This window comes from Leuresthes tenuis, unplaced genomic scaffold (genome assembly GCF_036924035.1).
Source record: "Leuresthes tenuis unplaced genomic scaffold, fLeuTen1.0.hap1 SCAF_1, whole genome shotgun sequence".
NCBI classification, from domain to species: domain Eukaryota; kingdom Metazoa; phylum Chordata; class Actinopteri; order Atheriniformes; family Atherinopsidae; genus Leuresthes; species Leuresthes tenuis.
This window is the reverse complement of record NW_027325355.1, coordinates 9409709-9432349: the sequence shown is the minus strand read 5'-3', so window position 1 is coordinate 9432349 and position 22641 is coordinate 9409709. Positions and strand designations below refer to the sequence as shown.

General features: G+C 42.9%; 4 protein-coding genes across 5 annotated transcripts in view; 2 read left to right on the top strand and 2 right to left on the bottom strand.

The window, feature by feature from the left end:
• Positions 1-22641, top strand: part of LOC140291438 (uncharacterized) — an 873052-nt gene that overhangs the window by 5660 nt on the left and 844751 nt on the right. The gene's annotated exons all lie outside the window — the stretch shown is intronic.
• The window catches only part of LOC140292462 (NLR family CARD domain-containing protein 3-like), a 596771-nt gene that overhangs the window by 569336 nt on the left and 4794 nt on the right, over positions 1-22641 (bottom strand). The gene's annotated exons all lie outside the window — the stretch shown is intronic.
• Positions 1-22641, bottom strand: part of LOC140291782 (NLR family CARD domain-containing protein 3-like) — a 52784-nt gene that overhangs the window by 29818 nt on the left and 325 nt on the right. Inside the window, exons 2-7 of one of the 2 annotated variants that reach the window (XM_072379442.1) lie at positions 22339-22546; positions 20389-22177; positions 20125-20298; positions 18367-18528; positions 17340-17386; positions 15207-17213 (exon numbers count right to left, since the gene is read on the bottom strand). In XM_072379442.1, the coding sequence (XP_072235543.1) occupies positions 16684-17213; positions 17340-17386; positions 18367-18528; positions 20125-20298; positions 20389-22177; positions 22339-22546 (2910 nt within the window). In that variant the 3' untranslated portion in view covers positions 15207-16683. Of the gene's footprint in view, positions 1-15206; positions 17214-17339; positions 17387-18366; positions 18529-20124; positions 20299-20388; positions 22178-22338; positions 22547-22641 lie in introns of those variants that run through there. The other variant, XM_072379441.1, reaches the window with a different exon arrangement.
• LOC140295184 (NLR family CARD domain-containing protein 3-like) lies at positions 341-10727 on the top strand. The gene is made up of 9 exons (XM_072379640.1): positions 341-357; positions 402-412; positions 464-2252; positions 2346-2510; positions 3560-3730; positions 5302-5475; positions 6749-6910; positions 9806-9852; positions 9979-10727. The coding sequence occupies exons 1-9, from the start codon at positions 341-343 to the stop codon at positions 10530-10532; spliced, it is 3090 nt and encodes a 1029-aa protein (XP_072235741.1). The 3' UTR covers positions 10533-10727.

The following is a 22641-nucleotide window of genomic DNA, read 5'->3' as shown; positions in this document are numbered from 1 at the left end:
CTTTGTAGACCAGTGGATTGTCAGTGTGTCCAACATGGATCTGATGTTTGGCTCCATGACTTCAGTCTGATTGGCTCATTCATATAGTATTCTGTTCCAGCTGCTGGAGGACAACATGGTCACTTTTGTGAAGGAGGAGCTGAAGAAGATGCAGAAGGTTCTGAGTCCAGATTACCCAGAATGCTTAGAGAGTCAGAGGGAGGATGAAGAGCAGAGGAGCAGCAGAGAGGCATTAGTGAAGATCACAGTTCACTTCCTGAGGAGAATGAAGCAGGAGGAGCTGGCTGACAGTCTGCAGAGCAGTAAGAGGATTTCTCTAAAGATTTAACCTGCTGGATAAATGACACATTTACTGATGTCTCAACACACAGAACAACAGATGTTCAAATACTCATTCTCAGAGAAATTAAAAGTTTGAAGGTTTTCTGTGTATTGTATTGACTGATCTTATTTGTTTATTTAGAACTTTTTGACCCAGTTTTCCGACATAAATCTGCTCTGAAGAAGAAGTTCCAGTGTGTGTTTGAGGGGATTTCTAAAGCAGGAAACCCAACCCTTCTGAATCAGATCTACACAGAGCTCTACATCACAGAGGGAGGGACTGGAGAGGTCAATGATGAACATGAGGTCAGACAGATTGAAACAGCATCCAGGAAAGCAGGCAGAGCAGAAACAACCATCAGACAAGAAGACATCTTTAAACTCCCACCTGGAAGAGATGAACCAATCAGAACAGTGATGACAAAGGGAGTGGCTGGCATTGGGAAAACAGTCTTAACACAGAAGTTCACTCTGGACTGGGCTGAAGGCAAAGCCAACCAGGACATCCAGTTCATGTTTCCATTCACTTTCAGAGAGCTGAATGTGCTGAAAGAGAAAAAGTTCAGCTTGGTGGAACTTGTCCATCACTTCTTTACTGAAACCAAAGAAGCAGGAATCTGCAGCTTTGAAGAGTTCCAGGTTGTGTTCATCTTTGACGGTCTGGATGAGTGTCGACTTCCTCTGGACTTCCACAACAAGGAGCCCCTGACTGATGTTACAGAGTCCACCTCAGTGGATGTGCTGCTGACAAACCTCATCAGGGGGAAACTGCTTCCCTCTGCTCGCCTCTGGATGACCACACGACCTGCAGCAGCCAATCAGATCCCTCCTAACTGTGTTGGCATGGTGACAGAGGTCAGAGGGTTCACTGACCCACAGAAGGAGGAGTACTTCAGGAAGAGATTCAGAGATAAGAAGCAGGCCAGCAGGATCATCTCCCACATCCAGACATCACGAAGCCTCCACATCATGTGCCACATCCCAGTCTTCTGCTGGATCACTGCTACAGTTCTGGAGGATGTGTTGAAAACCAGAGAGGGAGGAGAGCTGCCCAAGACCCTGACTGAGATGTACATCCACTTCCTGGTGGTTCAGGCCAAAGTGAAGAAGGTCAAGTATGATGGAGGAGCTGAGACAGATCCACACTGGAGTCCAGAGAGCAGGAAGATGATTGAGTCTCTGGGAAAACTGGCTTTTGAGCAGCTGCAGAAAGGAAACCTGATCTTCTATGAATCAGACCTGACAGAGTGTGGCATCGATATCTCAACAGCCTCAGTGTACTCAGGAGTGTTCACACAGATCTTTATAGAGGAGAGAGGGCTGTACCAGGAGAAGGTGTTCTGCTTCAGCCATCTGAGTGTTCAGGAGTTTCTGGCTGCTCTTCATGTCCATCTGACCTTCATCAACTCTGGAGTCAACCTGATGGGAGAAGAAGAAGAAACAATCTACAATTGGTTTAGATTAAGCAAAGAGACACAATTGTATGAGAGTGCTGTGAACAGGGCCTTACAGAGTCACAGTGGACACCTGGACCTGTTCCTCCGCTTCCTCCTGGGTCTTTCACTGCAGACCAATCAGTGTCTCCTACAAGGCCTGCTGACACAGACAGGAAGTAGCTCAGAGACTAATCAGGAAACAGTCGAGTACATCAAGGAGAAGATCAGTGAGAATATGTCTGCAGAGAGAAGCATCAATCTGTTCCACTGTCTGAATGAACTGAATGATCGTTCTCTAGTGGAGCAGATCCAACAGTCCCTGACTTCAGGAAGTCTCTCCATAGATGAGCTGTGTCCTGATGAGTGGTCAGCTCTGGTCTTCATCTTACTGTCATCAGGAAAAGATCTGGATGTGTTTGACCTGCACAAATACTCTGCTTCAGAGGAGGGTCTTCTGAGGCTGCTGCCAGTGGTCAAAGCCTCCAGCAAAGCTCTGTAAGTACAGATATAGAGGGACGTGTATGAATATACTGCTGTTGTAGGATAGAAATTCACAGATTACTGCTTATCTCATTATTTCCTCCTCAGACTGAGTAGCTGTAACCTCTCAGATGAAGGATGTGCAGCTCTGTCCTCAGCTCTCAGTTCCCAGTCCTCCAGTCTGACAGAACTGGACCTGAGTATCTACGACTCCGGAGTGAAGGAGCTGTCTGATGGACTGCAGAGTCCACACTGTAACCTGAAAACACTCAGGTCAGCTTTCTCTGCTGTTTCAGCTTCAAACAGTCTATGTACGGTGGCCGTTTTGTTTCAAAACAAATACAAAAGTAAAACGCTGCAAGAGAAAAATGCAGCAATTGCAAAAACAACCGAAGCACTTCAGCCTTCAGAGAGCAGAAAAAGCTTTTGGTGACATTCAGGATGTTGTTTTCTGTTTTCTGTTTCTGTTTTCCAAGTCACTGCTTTAAAACATGATGTGATGCCAAGATTAGGACATAAATGAACAAGTTATCATGAAAAACTGCTTTGATTTGGTAACATAATGAGATAATTAACTACTGATCAAGAATCAACGATCTTTATTTGTCACATGCAGCTGAACACCAGCAGTGAAATGTACATTGCAACAAGCTCAACTGTGCAAGGTAGTAAAATAAGAATAAAACAGTAAAAATTAATTTGACAAAAATGAAAATATACAAAGCAAACATGTGAGTAGGAGTGGGGTCTTCCTGGCTCTGGTGCTGCAGCACCTGGTGTGGACCTCCTGCAGAGTGGCAGTGCTGACCTCTCTGTGGAGACCTCTTCACATCACATAGATGCTGGGCTCTGCAGATTGGCTGCAGTAAAATTACACAAAACAGAGCAAAGTCACAAATTACAGAGTGACAGGAAGAGATTCACAGATGTGCAAAACACATTTCACATGTATGAATGGATCTCACATGTTAAATAACACTCTACATGTGTTTTCCTTCCATTGTAAAGCATGAAACTACAGATTAATATGTATATTTGTGGATCAGCCTTTATGAATCACAGATCAAATGTTTCTGTGTATAGCAATATATTTGTGGCCGATGGGAGACATTTTCAACATCTCTCCTGAGAATTAGTAATGAAAATTAATTAAAACATCAATATAAAATACCAAGAATGAAACCATAGTTTATATCACCAGATTCAGAGACTCCTAACTAGAAGTTACAGAGATATTGTGGCTGCAGAGCAGCTTTATATCATTATTGTCCGTTATAAATAAATGTGACTAAATTTAGGACTATTTAACATCTTCTCCTCAGACTGAGTGTCTCAAACCTCTCAGATGAAGGATGTGCAGCTCTCTCCTCAGCTCTCAGCTCCCAGTCCTCCAGTCTGACAGAACTGGGCCTGAGAAACTACAACCTGCAGGATTCAGGAGTGAAGCTGCTGTCTGGACTGCAGAGTCCAAACTGTGGACTGGAAACTCTCAGGTGAGGCTTTTTTCATGCTGCTGCAGAGTGGGATGAGTTCATGTCGTCAAAGTTGATGTTACAAAAGAAGACAGTTAAAATGTGTAAATGAAAGAAATGAAAAATATTTTATCTATCCCAAAAGGAAATTATATAAGAGGGTGAAATATTCAACATGGTGTGAGAATAATTCTCCAAACACATAATAAAACAGATGAAAGTGTAAACAGCACTGATAGAAAGTCTGTAAGTTGTAGTTGTCACTGCTTTCCATCTTCTTCTTGTTTAGGGACACCAAAGTATTTAAATTCAGTATCTGTTCCTTATTCCATGAAAATGAAGCTCAGTATTTACTGATGGATCCTGTAACTGAAGTCAGTCTGCAGAACATATTTGATAAGTTCCATATCTCCAGTTTCCACAGAAAGGACACCCTACAGTCTGATGAAGAGTGCAGTGATGAAGCTGAAGGTTAACCTGTCACAGATCCAACTGCAGAGTGATAGATGGCATCCAGAGTGTCAGAGTAGAGACTGATGGATGCATATAGATCAACATTTCCTCCTCCAATCTGTGTCCACACAATGTAGAAAAACTGCCTCATTTCTGTACAAAAACTCAGTTTTACACATGTCACTTAAATCAGATTCATGAGTTTAACAGTGAGTCTGTCATCTGTCCAAATATTACAAAAACATTTATTTATAAAGTCAGAAAAAGTTCCATCCACAGTTACAGTTGTACAGGATTATCTGCATCTGAAACAAGTTCCACATTTAAAAAAAGCTCTTTGAAGACAACAAGATGCAGTTTTTCAGTGTCCATGCTTGTAGTTTTAGTTCTATAACAGAGGACTGTGTCATCAGCATAAAGGTGGACATGACCATCAGCTCAGTGTGAAACTCTGTCAGTTATATACATGGTGAACAGGACAGGACCTGAGAGGAGCTCAGTTTAGAGTCACCCAACACTTCACACTGAGATCTATCAGAGAGACATTATGGAACCATCTACAGGCTGTTTGGTCCAAGTCAGAGGATCCAAGCTGCTTCTGGGATCCACCAAGAGCACTGCATCATGCTGATCCCCACTGAAGTTTTGCATTATAGATATATGTCAGGAGGTCTGAGAGAAAAGAAGCTGTGAGTTGAAGAAATGATGGATCAGCTTGTATTATCAGAACCTGTAAAATAACCAGATGTTGTCATCATGTACAAAGTATTTAGACAGTGAAGCTGATAAATGTTAGACTTGGCAGCCAGTTCCTGGTTGGCAGCTCTGAAGTCAGCCCCACCATCAATCTGATGGGATTAGTTCCTAAGGTTTGTTCCCCATGAAACCCTCTGCTGTTTGAATCAGATTCTGAGACTGTCTCTGATAAGCTGCAGCTCCAAAGTGGAAAGGCTCAGCCACCATGTGGACTCCTTGTTTCACTCTTGATGTGTCTTTGAGCATTAAAAACCACCGCATGGACATGATCACAGGCTTATAAACCTGATGGTCCTTATAACTGGTCTTTCAGTCCACATTAAGCATTAGAGGTGATTAATTCTTATCCCAGCGGTTCTTCTTCTCTGTAATTGTCTCTTCAGGCTGAGTGACTGTAACCTCTCAGATGAAGGATGTGCAGCTCTGTCCTCAGCTCTCAGCTCCCAGTCCTCCAGTCTGACAGAACTGGACCTGAGTAACAACAACCTGCAGGATTCAGGGGTGAAGCAGCTTTCAGCTGGACTGAAGAATCCAAACTGCAGACTGGAAACACTCAGGTCAGGATTCATCAAACTGTTTTTATGATACAACAACTTTGTATGATTGTTATAGCAGCTTTAGGCCTCTGACACCACAGGAACCTACCTGAACCTGGAACCTGAACCTGGAAGAACCTGGAAAGTATTTTTTGGGTCATTTGGTCAGTTTCCTTTTGGGCTGCATTTTCATCCAACAAATAATTTGAAGATTCATATACAGTTATTTGTTGTTATTTGCCCGGGAGATAAAAACCTGCGAAGTGCGTAAGAACTGAGGAATGACTGGAAAGATGACTGTATAGTGTGGGTGGGGCCCCTCACATGTCATCACTGCCTGAAGACGTGATTTGAGATGTCTTCTGCCAGGACACACCTGGGCGTAACATCCCATCCTACATGTGTTGTACCGAGTGAATCGACTGAAATGGAACTATCATCAACAACATACATGTTTAATTTCATGTACATCCAATCTGTTAATTACAATCAACACAGTACAATTCAGTTTCAGTATAAGTTGTAAACATTAAGGATAAGACACACACAGCCAGAACATTGGAAACAATGTCTTCATACAGCTTTGATCAGGTTAAGCTTAAATGTAGACCTGGTTCTGATCAACTCTGAAACATTTCCACCAAAAATCTTTGAACGCTGTAACAGTTTGATCCAAAGCACTGAAGCAGCAGAGGTAAATACATGGAGCAATACAGCTCCAACAGCCAGCACACGCTCCCACAGAATCAGACCAGTTTCTGGTGGACCATCACTTTTTGGAACAACACCGGTCCTCAGCCCATCGCCCCGATGCTGTCCTTCTGCCACCTGATGTGTTGACTCGTTTCTAATGCCACCATTTCTTTTTTACCTCTGCAGGGTCCTTTGCTCAGACTTTACAGAGTTGATTCTTCTGTTTCTTTTTTACATCCAGCAGCTTTTCTTCTGTTGGTGATTCCAGAACTAAGATCAGCAAATTTAATTTTCTCTGCTTCACAGATGAGCGTCTCAGTTTCACATTTGTTAAATCAGCTTCTTCTTTAATGCTGCTCTCACTGTGGTGCAGACCATATTTTATCTGAAAAGGACTAAGTAGGGGAGTGTCTGCATGTATTTGTGGCTAAAATGGGAAATCAGGTTAATCCACGTATGTAGTTTGATTCTGACTTAGATTTATGAAGACACAAAGTCAGTAATGTGAGACAGTTCCAGTTTCTCTGAACATTTGATGACATTCAGCTTCAGTTTCAGAGCAGTTCTCTCAGAGTTTCTGTGTTGTTTTGTGTGTCTGCAGCCTGTCAGGCTGTATGATCACAGAGGAAGGCTGTGCTTCTCTGGCTGAAGCTGTGACCTCCAACCCCTCCCATCTGAGAGAGCTGGACCTGAGCTACAACCATCCAGGAGACTCAGGAGTGAAACTGCTGACGGCTGCACTGAAGGATCCACACAAACTCAGGTATGGAGAGGCCTGCTGCAGCCACACACAATGTCTGATAGAGGAGGAAGAGCTGGAAACATGTTCTCTGTCCTGCACTCAGCCCTGTGTTTTTGCTTCCTGCTGAGTGTTACATGAACAATCACACATGTAGGAGCCTTTTTCCTTTGCTCACAGCAGAAACACTGGCTGAACAGAAACAGCAGATATTTGTGGAGGAGGTCTCCAAGGAGAACATCTGCAGGAATAACAGTGAGAAGTGTCTGTTGGTCCACTGACCCTGGATCAGATACAGAGATGGGTCCAGGACATGTTAGCCTAGCTTAGCACAAAGATTTATAAAACCATGTTCACCGTTTCTCTGCTCAAGCTGCTGCCCCCGCGACCCGACCCCCGGATAAGCGGCAGATGATGGATGGATGTTCACCGTACATCTGGAAATATGAACATGTGGATTAGACTTGTGTCCCTCCCTCCATATGCCCACATGGGGGATCTTCAGCTGGACCGGCTCTCTGACAGCTCCAACAAATTCAAAGAACAGTGTGTGGAACTGGATGTGTTTCAGCTCAGAGATAAAACCACCAGAGCAAACTTCAACAATCCTCTGAGCTCCACATGACTTGATATCAGACTTACTGACAGAGCACACAGATCCCTGCCTCTGGAGTTTGTGATGTTAGTGATCACTGCTCCATCACCTGTGTCATAGACACTAAAATCACTCTAATGATCAGCACAGGAAATGAGAAGCATTTGAGTCTTCAGGATGTTTGAAATGACTCTGATCATTTATTCTCTGTTACTGATCCTTCCGTGGCTCTGGAAGGCTTTTCACAGTGTTTGAATGTTCCTGCTGACAGATGTGGCCCTTATAAAAGCACAGAATCAGAACCAGATTCTCCACACAGCTCTCTGAAGCCATCCACAGCTAGGGTGACAAGATTCCGATTCACCAGATGTGGGACAAAGACTATGTTTGTGTGGGACAATGTGGGATACCAATGCATCGAGGTATTGTCTAAAATAACTTTAAAAAAAATAAACCTTGTAATGCTTGTAGCATTACTATGCTTAACTTAACAAATATATCTTATTTAAAGACAACTTTCCCAAGTTCTCTCATGTAGTCAGCATGGAGCTCTCATATTATTTCAGTGTCTCTCACCTGACTGTGTACGATTTGAACAGAATAGACAGTCAGGACTACAATTGTTCTTTCAATTATGCTTTTTGTGAGTCTCGCATTGTCTGTGTTGTTTCACGTCGTATTCACCTCCGTGTGAAACGGAAAAATTACTCAAGCAAATTTCACAGAAAACTTTACCAGACTCACCTTGCACTGGTTTCAACCAGGAGAAGATAGTTTCCCAGTCTTTGTTGTAGCTGCATTTTCTTTCCTTAGCTGTACGAGTCGTGTTTTCCTCCCTCTCCGACCCTGTCTCCTGCTGCATGCCGGTAACATTCTGACCTGATTTATATTGTTGTTTTGTTGGTGGGCGTGACCTTAACCTGCATCAGCATTCCCATTTGATTGACATGATCAAACAGCCCTCCCTGCTTTCTCCACACAGCTATTTGATAAATCCCAGATTATAGTCTGACTGTCAATAACAATGCGGGACAACGTCTCAATTTGCGGGACGTGTGAAAAGTTATGAAAATGCATGACTGTCCCGCACAAAACGGGTTATCTGGTCACCCTATCCACAGCAGAGACAAAGCCTGGTCCAGCTCTGCTTTAATTTCTCCTAACAGAACGGGCAGTTTGTCCGTGCTGGGCAGAAGGAGAACTGTGGGTATATGAAGGGACATTTCTTCAGATCCTTTTCAGGCAGCTGTTAGAATGAGTCACATTGTGTTAGAAAGTGTAGCTGTGTCTCCACAGTGCTGCTGTTGGACTGTGTACATCCTCTCTGCTCCACAGGGAGCCATGATCTCTGATAGAGGCCCGTCTCAGTGGCCAGTGTGTGTGCACTGAGTGTGTCCTCTGTTAACGTGGTTCTGTGTTGCTGTTCAGTCTCTGTGCTCAGGTGTTCCTCCACAGCTGATGCTCGTCTTAAGGCCAGATAGCTCTGCATCTGACTGTGTTTGTGTGTCCCAGTGGCTGATGTGAGAGTTCTGCCCTTCTGTGGTTCTGACCGTCCTTCCAGATGAGAACCAAGTAGACCAAAGTTGAACTGGAGCTGTGTTTGGTTGGTCCCATCTCTGGCTGGGATGAAGAAAAAGAAAAAAGGTGGGGGACAATCCAATAAATATCCAAGAAATTCCAGAGAAACAGGAAGAGAGGGACACTGGGGGAAGGAAAGGAAGAGGCTGGAGGCTTTTCAGTCTGCTTCAGATTCCTGAAAAGTGATCAGGCTGAAATAAATGAGTGATTCTGATCAAGAAAGCCACAACACCTGGCAGCTAATTTACTTCCAATGACTATAGATTCTCCTCTGATCTTATTCTGAGCCTTTAATGTTCAATGTGGAGGGTGGAATGAGGGGAGTGTTTCTAGTCTAACTTTTCTAGATGAATGTCTTCCCCTGGCTGGCTGTGCAGCATTCAGATGGACCAATGGGTCTGAGAAAGGTTCTGGATGTTTGGCTGCCCTGAAACATACTGAGAGGAGGAGTCAGCAGAAACAATGTGACCATCAGGAGAGACCATGATGTCAGAAACTGAAGTGATTTCATTAGAATTTTTAAAGCTCATATTTGGATTCAGAAATGAGTGAAAAATCAAAGTGAAAATTCTTCCAAACTTGAAGAGTTTCAGAGACAGAAACTTCATCTCCATAATCTGACTGCAGAAAACATTTGGTGCTTTTAAACTTCAGAATGAGCTCAGACAGATTCCCTTCCATCCATCGTTCTTCTCTTCCTTTTCTTTCCTAATTTTTCTGACCTCTGACCCCCCTCCTCCTTTCAGGGTGGAGCCTGCTGGAGAACGATGGTTGACACCAGGTCTGAGGAAGTGTAAGTGTGTTCTTCATCTGATTCATGACATCCAACCATCTTCACACTGTCACATCACTCATTGATCAAAGTGAACAGATGATAGATCAATAACTGCAGCTGGATTGTGTTTGTTCTCTCCATCAGATTCCTGTCAACTCACAATCGACACAAACACAGTGAACAAAGAACTGAAACTGTCTGACAACAACAGGAAGGTGATACTTGTGGAGGAGGTTCAGTCATATCCTGATCATCCAGACAGATTTGATGACTGGCCTCAGCTGCTGTGTAGAAATGTTCTGACTGGTCGCTGTTACTGGGAGGTCGAGTGGAGAGGAGCAGTTTATATATCAGTGAGTTACAGAGGAATCAGCAGGGAAGACGAAAGCTTGGCGAATGTGTTTGGATGGAATGATCAATCCTGGAGTCTGAGCTGCTCTGATGGAGGTTACTCTGTCTGGCACAATGAGAGAGAAACATATTCTTCCTCCTCCTCCTCCATCTCCTCCTCCTCCTCCTCCTCTGTCTCTCACAGAGCAGCAGTGTATGTGGACCGTCCTGCTGGCACTCTGTCCTTCTACAGAGTCTCCTCTGACACACTGATCCACCTCCACACCTTCAACACCACATTCACTGAAGAACCTCTGCATCCTGGATTTACAGTCTGGTTTCCTGGTTCCTCAGTGTCTCTGTGTTGAGTTTAAAGAGTTTCCTCCTGTCAGAGAATCACTGCTGAACAGATAGTTCAGTCTGTACATGTCTGTCTCTTTCACTCAGAAACACCTTTTCAGATTCATGGATTCAGTCAGTTTCTGTTTGAAACTCTTCTAAATGATTCCTTGGAAACTTCTTCCTCTTCCAGTCCTTTAAAGATGGAAGCTGCCATTCTTCCAGGATGTTTTTCTGTGTTTTTTCAGTCAAAGCTTCACACAGAATATCAGTATGTTGTGTTTCTCTGCAGCTCACTTCAACTGAGACCATTCAGTTCATGTCAGCTGCAGTTAGTTTGCTGCACATGTGACAAACTGTGACATCAGAGAGGAATCACTGAGCTGCAATCAGCCAACTTAAAGAGATCTGCACGGATTATTGTCCAATGAACAGAAATTTGTTGAGCAGCCAGGGTTTAACTTTGAGATCTTTAAAATATGATGCTGCTTGGTCATTAAGAACTCTGTTATAAAAATCATGAAGTTATACTATGAGAAAAGGTTTATGTGATGGGGGAGGCTTCCTCCTTTCTCCTACCTTTTGGTCCTCATAACATTGTGTAGCTAGTGAGACTGTCTGAACTCAATGTCTCATAACATTACTGTCTGAACTCGTTTTCCCATAACATTGTATGACTAGTAATGCTAGTAACATTGTGTGACCAGTAAACATGAATAATATAAATAGCAATAGTATCATTTTGTGAGGCAGAACACTCAGAGCCAGCTTCCTGACAGGTTGTGCGGACTTGTCTCCTTCTTGCAAGAAATAAATGTTTTGTGTTACTCGTATCCAGCGACTCTGAGCCTAATTTTGATAGAATTTTTCTGACAACTTGTGAGGAAGATTATTTCATTTTCTATGTTATCTAAAACTAGAGAAATATGATCTCTGCTGTTAGTTCTCATCAGAACTCTGGCTGCAGCATTCTGGATCAGCTGGAGGCTTTTCAGAGAATATGTGGGACAGCCCAATAATAAGGAATTACAGTTATCCAGCCTTGAAGTAACAAATGCATGAAGCTCTTTTTCTGCATCACTCTGAGACAGGATGTTCCTGATTTTAACAATATTACGAAGGTTAAAGAAGGCAGGAACCTTTGTTAAACCTTTAACTCTTAACAAATTGACTTAATCAGCTGTCTTGGAGGATATTCATTCAGTTCCAGATATGACTCAAAGATCTTTCATTTGACAGCTCTTTTCTTGTAAAACACTTTGAAAATGATTGGAGGACTTGTTGGTTAAACATGTTGCATCTGGTTTGAATGGGTTAATGGAGAGCTGGACATGTCTGAAAATGATAGAAAGTTAGAAAGCTCAAAAGCTAAAGAGTAATTAAGAGTAAGTGAATTCAAATGGTATTAAATGGTATTTTCATTTTGTATTTTTCCATGTGAGGCCTTGTTTCTTAGTTACATGAACATGCATCATGAACAGTTAGTTTAATGGTGTGTAATAGTGTTTAATGGTGTAATCATTTACACTTACAGAACATTTTGTTTCCATTCTGATTATTATTCTAAGAGTATCTCTTTTTTTTTTTACCGGATTCACCTTTAGTTACATGTTTTACAGTATATTTGTGGGTTAAAAACATAATTCCGGCGTTTGGTTGTAGTGACTCAGCATGTAATATGGTGTTTTTTGTTTTTTTCCCCCTTCTCCTGTTCAGCATTATGGCAGCAGAATTGTAGTCTGAATACCTTTGATGCCAAACAGATTTGCTTTGCCAAGGGAAGTTTTATAAATGTAAAGCTCCCCTTGATGCCCATTTATTTATTTCTGTTGACAATATATGACATGTAATAGAACTGAACCGGACCGGGGGACAAGGAAAGAAGAAGAGGAAAGAAGAGGAAACAGAACAAAAATAGAAAGAAAAACCAGACAACCAGCTGCTACACCTGTAAAAAACAAAACAGACAACAATCCATGGCCTCTGAGGGGAATCCAGCCTTAGCGCCACCAGGAGCACCTGAAAGCAGACAAGCAGAGAAAAAACAAACACACAAACAAACAAAAACAAGCACAAGAAGCGGTAATCGCATACAACACAGCTGTGAATATAGATGACCTGAGACGACATGATAATACATCAACTGCTTAGCGAGCATGCTACTGGACTAATGAATGTGTGTGTGTGTGTGTGTGTGTGTGTGTGTGTGTGTGTGTGTGTGTGTGTGTGTGTGTGTGTGTGTGTGTGTGTGTGTGTGTGTGTGAACATGCAACACCCATGGCACAGGACCTACACGATAACCGTGCTTAGTTATGAGTGTATAAGTGTACAGAGCCACAATCCACAGCCCCCCCCCCAGCAATCAGAAGCAGGCAGAGAGGGCCACAAGACCCAGGCCACCAGCAGCCCCCAAGGAGCACAGAACCCAGGAAGCCCACCGTAATATGATGTTGATCTACTGTGGAATAGGGAGGGACTGGAAAATAAATGACCATATATTTTTCTACATAGTTTGATTATAGTCTGATCATCTCATCCTAGTGGTGAGCCTGGAGAACTGCACTATTGTCCTGACGCCTATCTTTAGTCATGGAAATCTTCCTATTGATGAATCCAACTCTATTAAAGAGGGGTTGAGAAGGTGTCATCGTGATGTCATTGATCCTGACAGATACATGAATAATTATTGATGAATACTGGAGTTAAAAACAAGCTTCACTTGGAGAAATTGTTATAAACTTGGTGGACAAATTCTCATCTGTAATGAACCCGCTGAGGCAACAGGTTATTTATAAATACTAAAGTGACAAAGCAGAGAAGTTTCTAACTTAAACTGGTCACTGATGAGATAGAAGGCTCAGTGGTAAACAAGCTGAAGAGATGCTCGGGTTGCAGATATCAATTTGTTGTTAGTGGTTCTCAGAACAAACAGAACAGTTGACAGCCATTGAAAACCTTCTTTAATGCAACAGATGGGGTGTGTGGGTTTCTGTGTGTGCTGTGGCTTTTTCATCTCACAGGGATTCTTCCAACATCGACTGGTTGGAGAATTATTTCCCCTCACAGACCTGATGCTCTGCTGTAGCCAAGCCCGAATGAGAGCGAGCTGTGTTGGTCAAACTGCTTCAAAACAGAACCTGCAGCAAACAGATGACACTGACAGCTCAGCTGAGGATGTGTTGGGGTTCTCTGCAGAGTCTGAGGTTTGAACAACACCCGTAGTCCAGCTGTGAGATCTGAGAAAGGTTTGTGTTCAAACATGAGATGAATGTTCACAGTGAACTACCACAATAAAGATTAAAGTACAACCAAAAAGAAACCAGTGTCAGACCTGTTCTTACATTTGATTCATCTTTTTATCTTTGACTGAAACTCAGAGCTGTCCTGTTGATTGCCAGCTGAGAAATCACTTTTCTGAGGATGATTGGAAGCTGAACAACATCTTTTTTTTGTTAATATTTTCATTAACATTGCTGCTAACATGAAAAATTATTTTGAGATTAAGAAGGGATTTATGGAAATGATATCTTGTAATGTCATGGGGTCGCTCCAGAACCAAAAGCTGCAACTTTGGGACTCTCATCCTCAATATGAACTGATGACACTACGTTTAAATAGCAGGCAACTTTCTGCACTTTTAGCATGTCACTTCTGTGTAATTTAAACTGTGTTGGTGTCATTTCACACTGTTAAAATGTCAAAAATGGTTAGGGTTACAGTAGAAGTACAGGGCCAGGTGGCATTCTCCTACACTACATGGCTTTAACTCTTTCTTACTCATCTGAAATAGCAATTATGGTAAATTAGGGTGCTGCTACTGCAGACTGAAACAGCAGACTGTGGAGTATTGCTGTAAGTTGTGTTTGTCAAGTCAAACTCCCCTAAATCACAGTCTTTTGCTTCAGAGAATGACTAAGGACATGAAATAAGAATATTCCAACATGTTTCATAAACTATAGTCCAACTATAGTCAAATTTTGCTGTTTTATCAGATCCACAGATATATACATATGTTCTAAATAATGTGCTGTTGAATTATTCCACTCTATTTCACTCAGTTTCACCTCTATCAGCCTCAGTTATTGCATCAGGTCAGCGTGGGGTTGTCAGAGAGCAGCATTTAGTTTTCCAGTCACATGCATCAGTTAGATTCAGCTACATCTGTTTCTTGGCTGCTTTGCAGAGGTTTGTTGTTGGAGATGAGACAGATGTGCCTGGGATCGTAGGCTTGACCCCCAAAGAGCAGGTAAGATTCTCCACCGGGCAGAGCAGCTGCAGTCAGGATGCTTGTATTTCAGATCTTTATGATCTCTGCTAGTTCCTGAACTCGCTGACGTCCTGATAAGGGATCACAACAGTGCAGCCTGTAAGTAACACATGTATGGAGCAGTTTAACTGCATCACTCTAAGGAAGGATGTTCCTGTATGTGTGTGAAAGAAGGACATCCTAGAAATGTGTTTTATGTGTGAGTTACAGGACATATCCAGACCGAAACAACCCAGCGGTGTCCTTAGAGGTGTCATCTCAGGAGTCAAAGTCATCCAGGCCTCTACGTTCAGGTTTCATCAACATAACTGGATGTTATCAACATCACAACGAGTTGCTATAAATGAATACACCGGAGGACACTTTGTGAGGAATTATAGGATTTATTCATAAAAAAGTACACAAAGTTAGTAAATTATCATGTCACAAAACAAAGTCAGAATAGAAAAGATGAGTAAAAAGCTTAATTTGGGTTGGTGCTGAAACCTCTCCTATTGTAATGGGATTCATCTGTAAATGTGTTGATGATGTGACTGTGGTGAAAACTGTTAAAACACGGTCCACAAACAAGTCATGGCTGACAGGCGAGGTCCGTTCACTCCTGAAGACCCGTGACTCTGCCTTTAAAGCTGGCGACGCGGTAGCATACAGGGAGGCAAGAGGCTAAGAAACAGCATGGGAGGAACTTGGAGAAGCACTTTTAAGACATCAGGGACACGAGGTGCCTGTGGCAGGGATTTCAGACAGAAACAGGCTACAAACATCAAAACAGCTCAGTGCAACAATCCATCGCTCCCAGATGACCTAAACAGGTTTTATTCCCGGTTTGAGGTCACTAACACCAGGGGTGCACAAAGACTGACACCACTGACCAGGTTCTGCAGCTGTCTGCGGAGAGTGTTAGGAGGACCTTTGTGAGGATAAATCCTCCAAAAGGAAGAGAACAGGCCTCTCCAAATCAGCCCTGACTGCGTTTTACCAAAAGACCATCGAGAGCACCCTAACCTACTGTATGACTTCCTGGTACGGGAACAGCAGAGCAGAAGAGGGACAGAGACTGAGCAGAGTGGTAAAAACAGCAGAGAGGATTGTTGGGAGTCCTGCTGTTACCACTGGGGACATTTACAACAAAAGCTGCAGAGGGGAGTGCATCATTCAGGACCTCTCAACTGTCTCTTTTCCCTCCTGCTGTCAGGAAGGAGATTCAGGAGCAACAGTTTCTTCCCGACTGCTGTTGGACTGCTAAACACAAAGTAATCACTGGCTGTCGGTCCCCACTATGCACTTTAACTTTGAAATTTTTAGTATTCAGCATTTATTCTATTATTATCATTTGTATTTAGTTTTTTTTTTTAAATACTGTATTTTCTTATAAATTTTACCTGACAATTTCTAAGTTTGCTCTGACTTCTTTAAAGTGTTTTAACTTGAGAAATAGCATTTAGTTTTTATGTACACATAATGACAAAGTGAATCTGAATCTAAATGAAGGCACATTCACCTGAAATAATGAGCTTTAAACAATATAATTCAGTCTTACACAGGCACTAAATGAATGACAAGTATTGAAATAAACCTGTCTAAAATCACAAGCTGGTTGTTGGTTCTATGGTGGAATATTAACAAAGAACAGCAAACTGTAAGATGCTGCTGAATGTATGTACTATATATGTACTTTTAGTGTGAAGCTTTGACTGGAAACACAGAAAAACAACATCCTGGAAGAATGGCAGCTTCCATTTTAAAGGACTGGAAGAGGAAGAAGTTTCCAAGGAATCATTTAGAAGAGTTTCAAACAGAAACTGACTGAATCCATGAATCTGAAAAGGTGTTTCTGAGTGAAAGAGACAGACATGTACAGACTGAACTATCTGTTCAACAGTGGTTCTCTGACAGGAGGAAACTCTTTAAACTCAACACAGAGACACTGAGGAAGCAGGTGACCAGAACCCAAATCCAGGCAGCAGAGGTTCTTCAGTGAATGTGGTGTTGAAGGTGTGGAGGTGGATCAGTGTGTCAGAGGAGACTCTGTAGAAGGACAGAGTGCCAGCAGGACGGTCCACATACACTGCTGCTCTGTTAGAGACAGAGGAGGAGGATATGATGTGTGTTTCTCTCTTATTGTGATAAACAGAGTAACCTCTATCAGAGCAGGTCAGACTCCAGGACTGATCATTCCATCCAAACATACAGTCTCGGCCTCCTCTCCTGCTGATTCCTCTGTAACTCACTGATATATAAGCTTCTCCTCTACACTCGACCTCCCAGTAACAGCGACCAGTCAGAACATTTCTACACAGAAGCTGAGGACACCAGTCATCAAACCTGTCTGGATGATCAGGATATGACTGAACCTCCTCCACACATGTCACCTTCCTGTTGTTGTCAGACAGTTTCAGTTTTCTGTTCACTGTGTTTGTGTCGATTGTGAGTTGACAGGAATCTGATGGAGAGAACAAACACAATCCAGCTGCAGTTATTGATCTATCATCTGTGCACTTTGATCAATGAGTGATGTGACAGTGTGAAGATGGTTGGATGTCATGAATCAGATGAAGAACACACTTACACTTCCTCAGACCTGGTGTCAACCATCGTTCTCCAGCAGGCTCCACCCTGTAAACATGGACATTACATGGCTCACACACATGTTCTACACTGAGAAAGAAACACGAAAACATCTGGATACATCCACTGGAATTTAGCATCTGGAAACTAGAATGAAAGCTGTTGGACTAACATTGACAGATACAAAACTGCTTCTTTCAACCATTTCAGAGTCTGTTCATTTGAAACAAATATTTTAAACTGAAAGTCTGATTTTGAACTTTGAAGTTTAAAAAAAAAAAAAAAAAAAAAACATTTTTCAATTTATAATATTCGGTTTTGTGAAAATTATTACCATACATATTTCCAGGTTGACGGTAATTCATAAAAGGGAACTTTAGCTGAAAATGGTTTTACAAATCTTTGTGCTTGTTATGTTTGTTGGTTTTGTGGATCCAGGTCCCTCATCTGGCCGTCTGCCAGAGTGTCTTCAGCTTCAGGTCCCTCTTTCCTCAGATCCTCACCGTCATTCATGTCATTGTCACTCATGGTATCAGGTTTGTCCTTGTTATCCATGTCAGGTCTTTCACAGTTCTAGTCAGGCTTTTGTTTTCGAAGTTTTTGTATACCGGCTCAGCCACGCTTTTTGTTAGACTGTTTAAAGAAATCAAGTTTTCAGTTTAAAGATCTGCATCCGGGTCCTATCTTTGCCACGCACATCACCCATCTCTCTAAGCTGGCGGTGCTAAGCTAGGCTAACATGTTCTGGACCCATCTCTGTATCTGATCCAGGGTCAGAGGACCAACAGACACTTCTCACTGTTGTTCCTGCAGATGTTCTCCTTAGAGACCTCCTCCACAAATATCTGCTGTTTCTGTTCAACCAGAGTTTCTGCTGTGAGCAAAGGAAAAAGGCTCCTACATGTGTGATTGTTCATGTAACACTCAGCAGGAAGCAAAAACACAGGGCTGAGTGCAGGACAGAGAACATGTTTCCAGCTCTTCCTCCTCTATCAGACATCGTGTGGCTGCAGCAGGCCTCTCCATACCTGAGTTTGTGTGGATCCTTCAGTGCAGCCGTCAGCAGCTTCACTCCTGAGTCTCCTGGATGGTTGTAGCTCAGGTCCAGCTCTCTCAGATGGGAGGGGTTGGAGGTCACAGCTTCAGCCAGAGAAGCACAGCCTTCCTCTGTGATCAGACAGCCTGACAGGCTGCAGACACACAAAATGTAAATGTAATTATTTACTCAAATGTCCTCCTTAAATTTCCTAAATAATTCTCTTTTCTGTTTTGGCCCAAGCACCAAAGGCGGTGCGAAGGCCCTTTGTGTCACGATGCGTAGTGCCAGAAGGGAGGACCCAAATGCGACTTAAAAAAAAAACAGATTTACAAAACAAAAAGCACAAGGCAAGAACCAAGGGCGCGGCAGAGCCGGAAGATAAGACTATGGCAAAACAAGTGGCAAAAACCTGAACTGACAAGACGTGGCTAACAAATGTGGCATGAAACATGAAAGGTAAGGTGAGGATTTCGTGATGACTGTGAGTGAACCTGGAAACTAAATACTGGGGAAGGTGATTGGTGACAAGGTGCAGCTGTGAAACAGAAAACAGGTGGCTTGAGTGAAGCTAAGTGACAAGGGGAAAAAAATGAAAAGAAATTAACCTGGAAACATGACAAAAACCTCAAAACATGACAAAAGAAAACTTAAAACCTGACAATTTGTATCTGTAGCATTTATTTTCCTGGCAAACAAATTGATTTTGGGGGCCTTGGAAATTTAGCTCATGATTCAGGAATGGTGAAAAGGTTCATATTTGAACTGTCTCAGAAGTGGGTAGAACTCAGCCCTGCCCACTAACTTCACTGACGTGGATGAAATTTGATACATGCATGTCAACCCTACAAGACAGCTCTTGGAACCATCCAAAAATCAAACAGGAAGTCAGCCATTTTGAATTTAAATCTGATTTTAGCTGCAATTTTGTTCCTTATCAGGACTTGTATCTTAACAAACTCCTACAGGTTTTATCACAACACCCTGAAACTCGGTCAGTATTTAAATAAAACTCATGTCACCAAAGGATTGAATTTTGATGTTTCACCATCTCATAGGATATTGTTGGTTTGATCTTTGACTAATGACTCGGACCTCATTCACCACACCAACTTCAAATGGGGTCAGACATCAGATAACAAATACTTCATTTAGAAAACTGACTTTTCGCTGGATGGTGTGGCGAGTTTCAATATGTGATATTAAAAATCACTGCTATAATCATCCGAAAGTCCTCAGATTGATGGGGTTTCATCTCTTTCACCCTAAACAAATGCCCATAACCTTCCAACGCCCTGGCCCCGCCCACTGACAACAGGAAGTGATAGGCCTATATGTATGAATAATATATAAGTGAATATATGGAGAGATTAACTCCATATATTTATGGATTTTGACAGAAAATGGGCAACCCTTTCACGATGCTGATTACTAAAATTGTTTGTTCTCCATCTATACATCCTTCGAGGTACGAGCTCAGGCTCAACACCTTGGTGACAATAGCCATCATCGCTGCTTTTACCTTTTATATGTTTATTATTCTTTCTCTCATTCTCAGAAGTTCAGACATGAGGACAAAGTTTAACAGTAATGTTTGTCCTGCTAAAGTTTACAGTGTCATCCTCTTTAATGTAAGACAGAATGTGGAAGCAAGATTCTCCCATTTCTTATGGGTCGGGATCTCAGGACACTCCATGCATCACATTAAGATTTGCACCATCATCAGTTATACAAGTTGCTTTAACCTAACCTGAGAGATTCCAGTTTACAGTTTGGACTCTTCAGTCCAGCAGAAAGCTGCTTCACTCCTGAATCCTGCAGGTTGTTGTTACTCAGGTCCAGTTCTGTCAGACTACAGGACTGGGAGCTGAGAGCTGAGGACAGAGCTTCACAGCTTCTCTCTGAGAGGTTACAGCCACTCAGCCTAAAGAGATGATAACAAAACAAGAAAGTCTTTATACACGTCAAAGATAGCACAGTACTGATGATCAAATCTAACAATCAGGATACTAACAGAGCTTTGTTGGAGGCTTTGACCACTGGCAGCAGCCTCAGAAGAGCCTCCTCTGAAGCAGAGTATTTCTTCAGGTCAAACACATCCAGATCTTTTCCTGATGACAGTAAGATGAAGACCAGAGCTGACCACTGAGCAGGAGACAGTTTATCTGTGGAGAGACTTCCTGAACTCAGGGACTGTTGGATCTCCTCCACTAGAGAACGATCATTCAGTTCATTCAGACAGTGGAACAGATTGATGCTTCTCTCTGCAGACAGATTCTCACTGATCTTCTCCTTGATGTAATCGACTGTTTCCTGATTGGTCTGTGAGCTACTTCCTGTCTGTGTCAGCAGGCCTCGTAGGATACTCTGATTGGTCTGTAGTGAAAGACCCAGGAGGAAGCAGAGGAACAGGTCCAGGTGTCCATTTGGACTCTGTAAGGCCTTGTTCACAGCACTCTGGTAGAAGAGAGTCTCTTTTAGTGTTTCAGACTCCTGAGACTTTGATTGTTCTCCCATCAGGTTGACTCCAGAGTTGATGAAGGTCAGATGCACATGAAGAGCAGCCAGAAACTCCTGAACACTCAGATGGATGAAGCAGAATACCTTCTCCTGGTACAGCCCTCTCTCCTCTTTAAAGATCTGTGTGAACACTCCTGAGTACACTGAGGCTGCTGAGATATCGATGCCACACTCTGTCAGGTCTGATTCATAGAAGATCAGGTTTCCTTTCTGCAGCTGCTCAAAAGCCAGTTTTCCCAGAGACTCAATCATCTTCCTGCTCTCTGGACTCCAGTGTGGATCTGTCTCAGCTCCTCCATCATACTTGACCTTCTTCACTTTGGCCTGAACCACCAGGAAGTGGATGTACATCCCAGTCAGGGTCTTGGGCAGCTCTCCTCCCTCTTTGGTTTTCAACACATCCTCCAGAACTGTAGCAGTGATCCAGCAGAAGACTGGGATGTGGCACATGATGTGGAGGCTTCGTGATGTCTGGATGTGGGAGATGATCCTGCTGGCCTGCTCCTCATCTCTGAATCTCTTCCTGAAGTACTCCTCCTTCTGTGGGTCAGTGAACCCTCTGACCTCTGTCACCATGTCAACACAGTCAGGAGGGATCTGATTGGCTGCTGCAGGTCGTGTGGTTATCCAGAGGCGAGCAGAGGGAAGCAGTTTCCCCCTGATGAGGTTTGTCAGCAGCACATCCACTGAGGTGGACTCTGTAACATCAGTCAGGGGCTCCTTGTTGTGGAAGTCCAGAGGAAGTCGACACTCATCCAGACCGCTCAAGATGAACACAACCTGGAACTCGTCAAAGCTGCAGATTCCTGCTTCTTTGGTTTCAGTAAAGAAGTGATGAACAAGTTCCACCAAGCTGAACTTTTTCTCTTTCAGCACATTCAGCTCTCTGAAAGTGAATGGAAACATGAACTGGATGTCCTGGTTGGCTTTGCCTTCAGCCCAGTCCAGAGTGAACTTCTGTGTGAAGACTTCTTTCCCAATGCCAGCCACTCCCTTTGTCATCACTGTTCTGATTGGTTCATCTCTTTTAAGTAAAGCTTGAAAGATGTCTTCTTGCCTGATGGTTGTTTCTGGTCTATTTGGTTTCCTGGATGCTGTTTCAATCTGTCTGACCTCATGTTCATCATTGACCTCTCCAGTCCCTCCCTCTGTGATGAAGGGCTCTATGTAGATCTGATTCAGAGGGGTTGGGTTTCCTGCTTTAGGAATCCCCTCAAACACACACTGGAACTTCTTCTTTAGCCTATATTTCAGTTTACGTTGACACACTGCAGCGAGGGTTTCTGAGTGAACACGGATAAGACTTTTGTCAGTGCTTCATAAAACATTTAAAAAAATCATCTAAGCTTCATTAAGTATTTGAACATGTGTTGTTCTGTGTGTTGAGACATCAGTAAATGTGTCATTTATCCAGCAGGTTAAATCTTTAGAGAAATCCTCTTACTGCTCTGCAGACGGTCAGCCAGCTCCTCCTGCTTCATTCTCCTCAGGAAGTGAACTGTGATCTTCACTAAAGCCTCTCTGCTGATCCTCTGCTCTTCATCCTCATCCTCCCTCTGACTCTCTAAGCATTCTGGGTAATCTGGACTCAGAACCTTCTGGATCTTCTTCAGCTCCTCCTTCACAAAAGTGACCATGTTGTCCTCCAGCAGCTGGAACAGAATACTATATGAATGAGCCAATCAGACTGAAATCATGGAGCCAAACATCAGATCCATGTTGGACACACTGACAATCCACTGGTCTA

Excerpts from the sequence above, each read along its gene's own strand:
- LOC140295184 (XM_072379640.1), top strand. Across the intron at positions 3,731-5,301 it reads TGTGGACTGGAAACTCTCAG|GCTGAGTGACTGTAACCTCT; the intron begins GTGAGGCTTTTT and ends TTGTCTCTTCAG. Across the intron at positions 6,911-9,805 it reads AAGGATCCACACAAACTCAG|GGTGGAGCCTGCTGGAGAAC; the intron begins GTATGGAGAGGC and ends TCCTCCTTTCAG.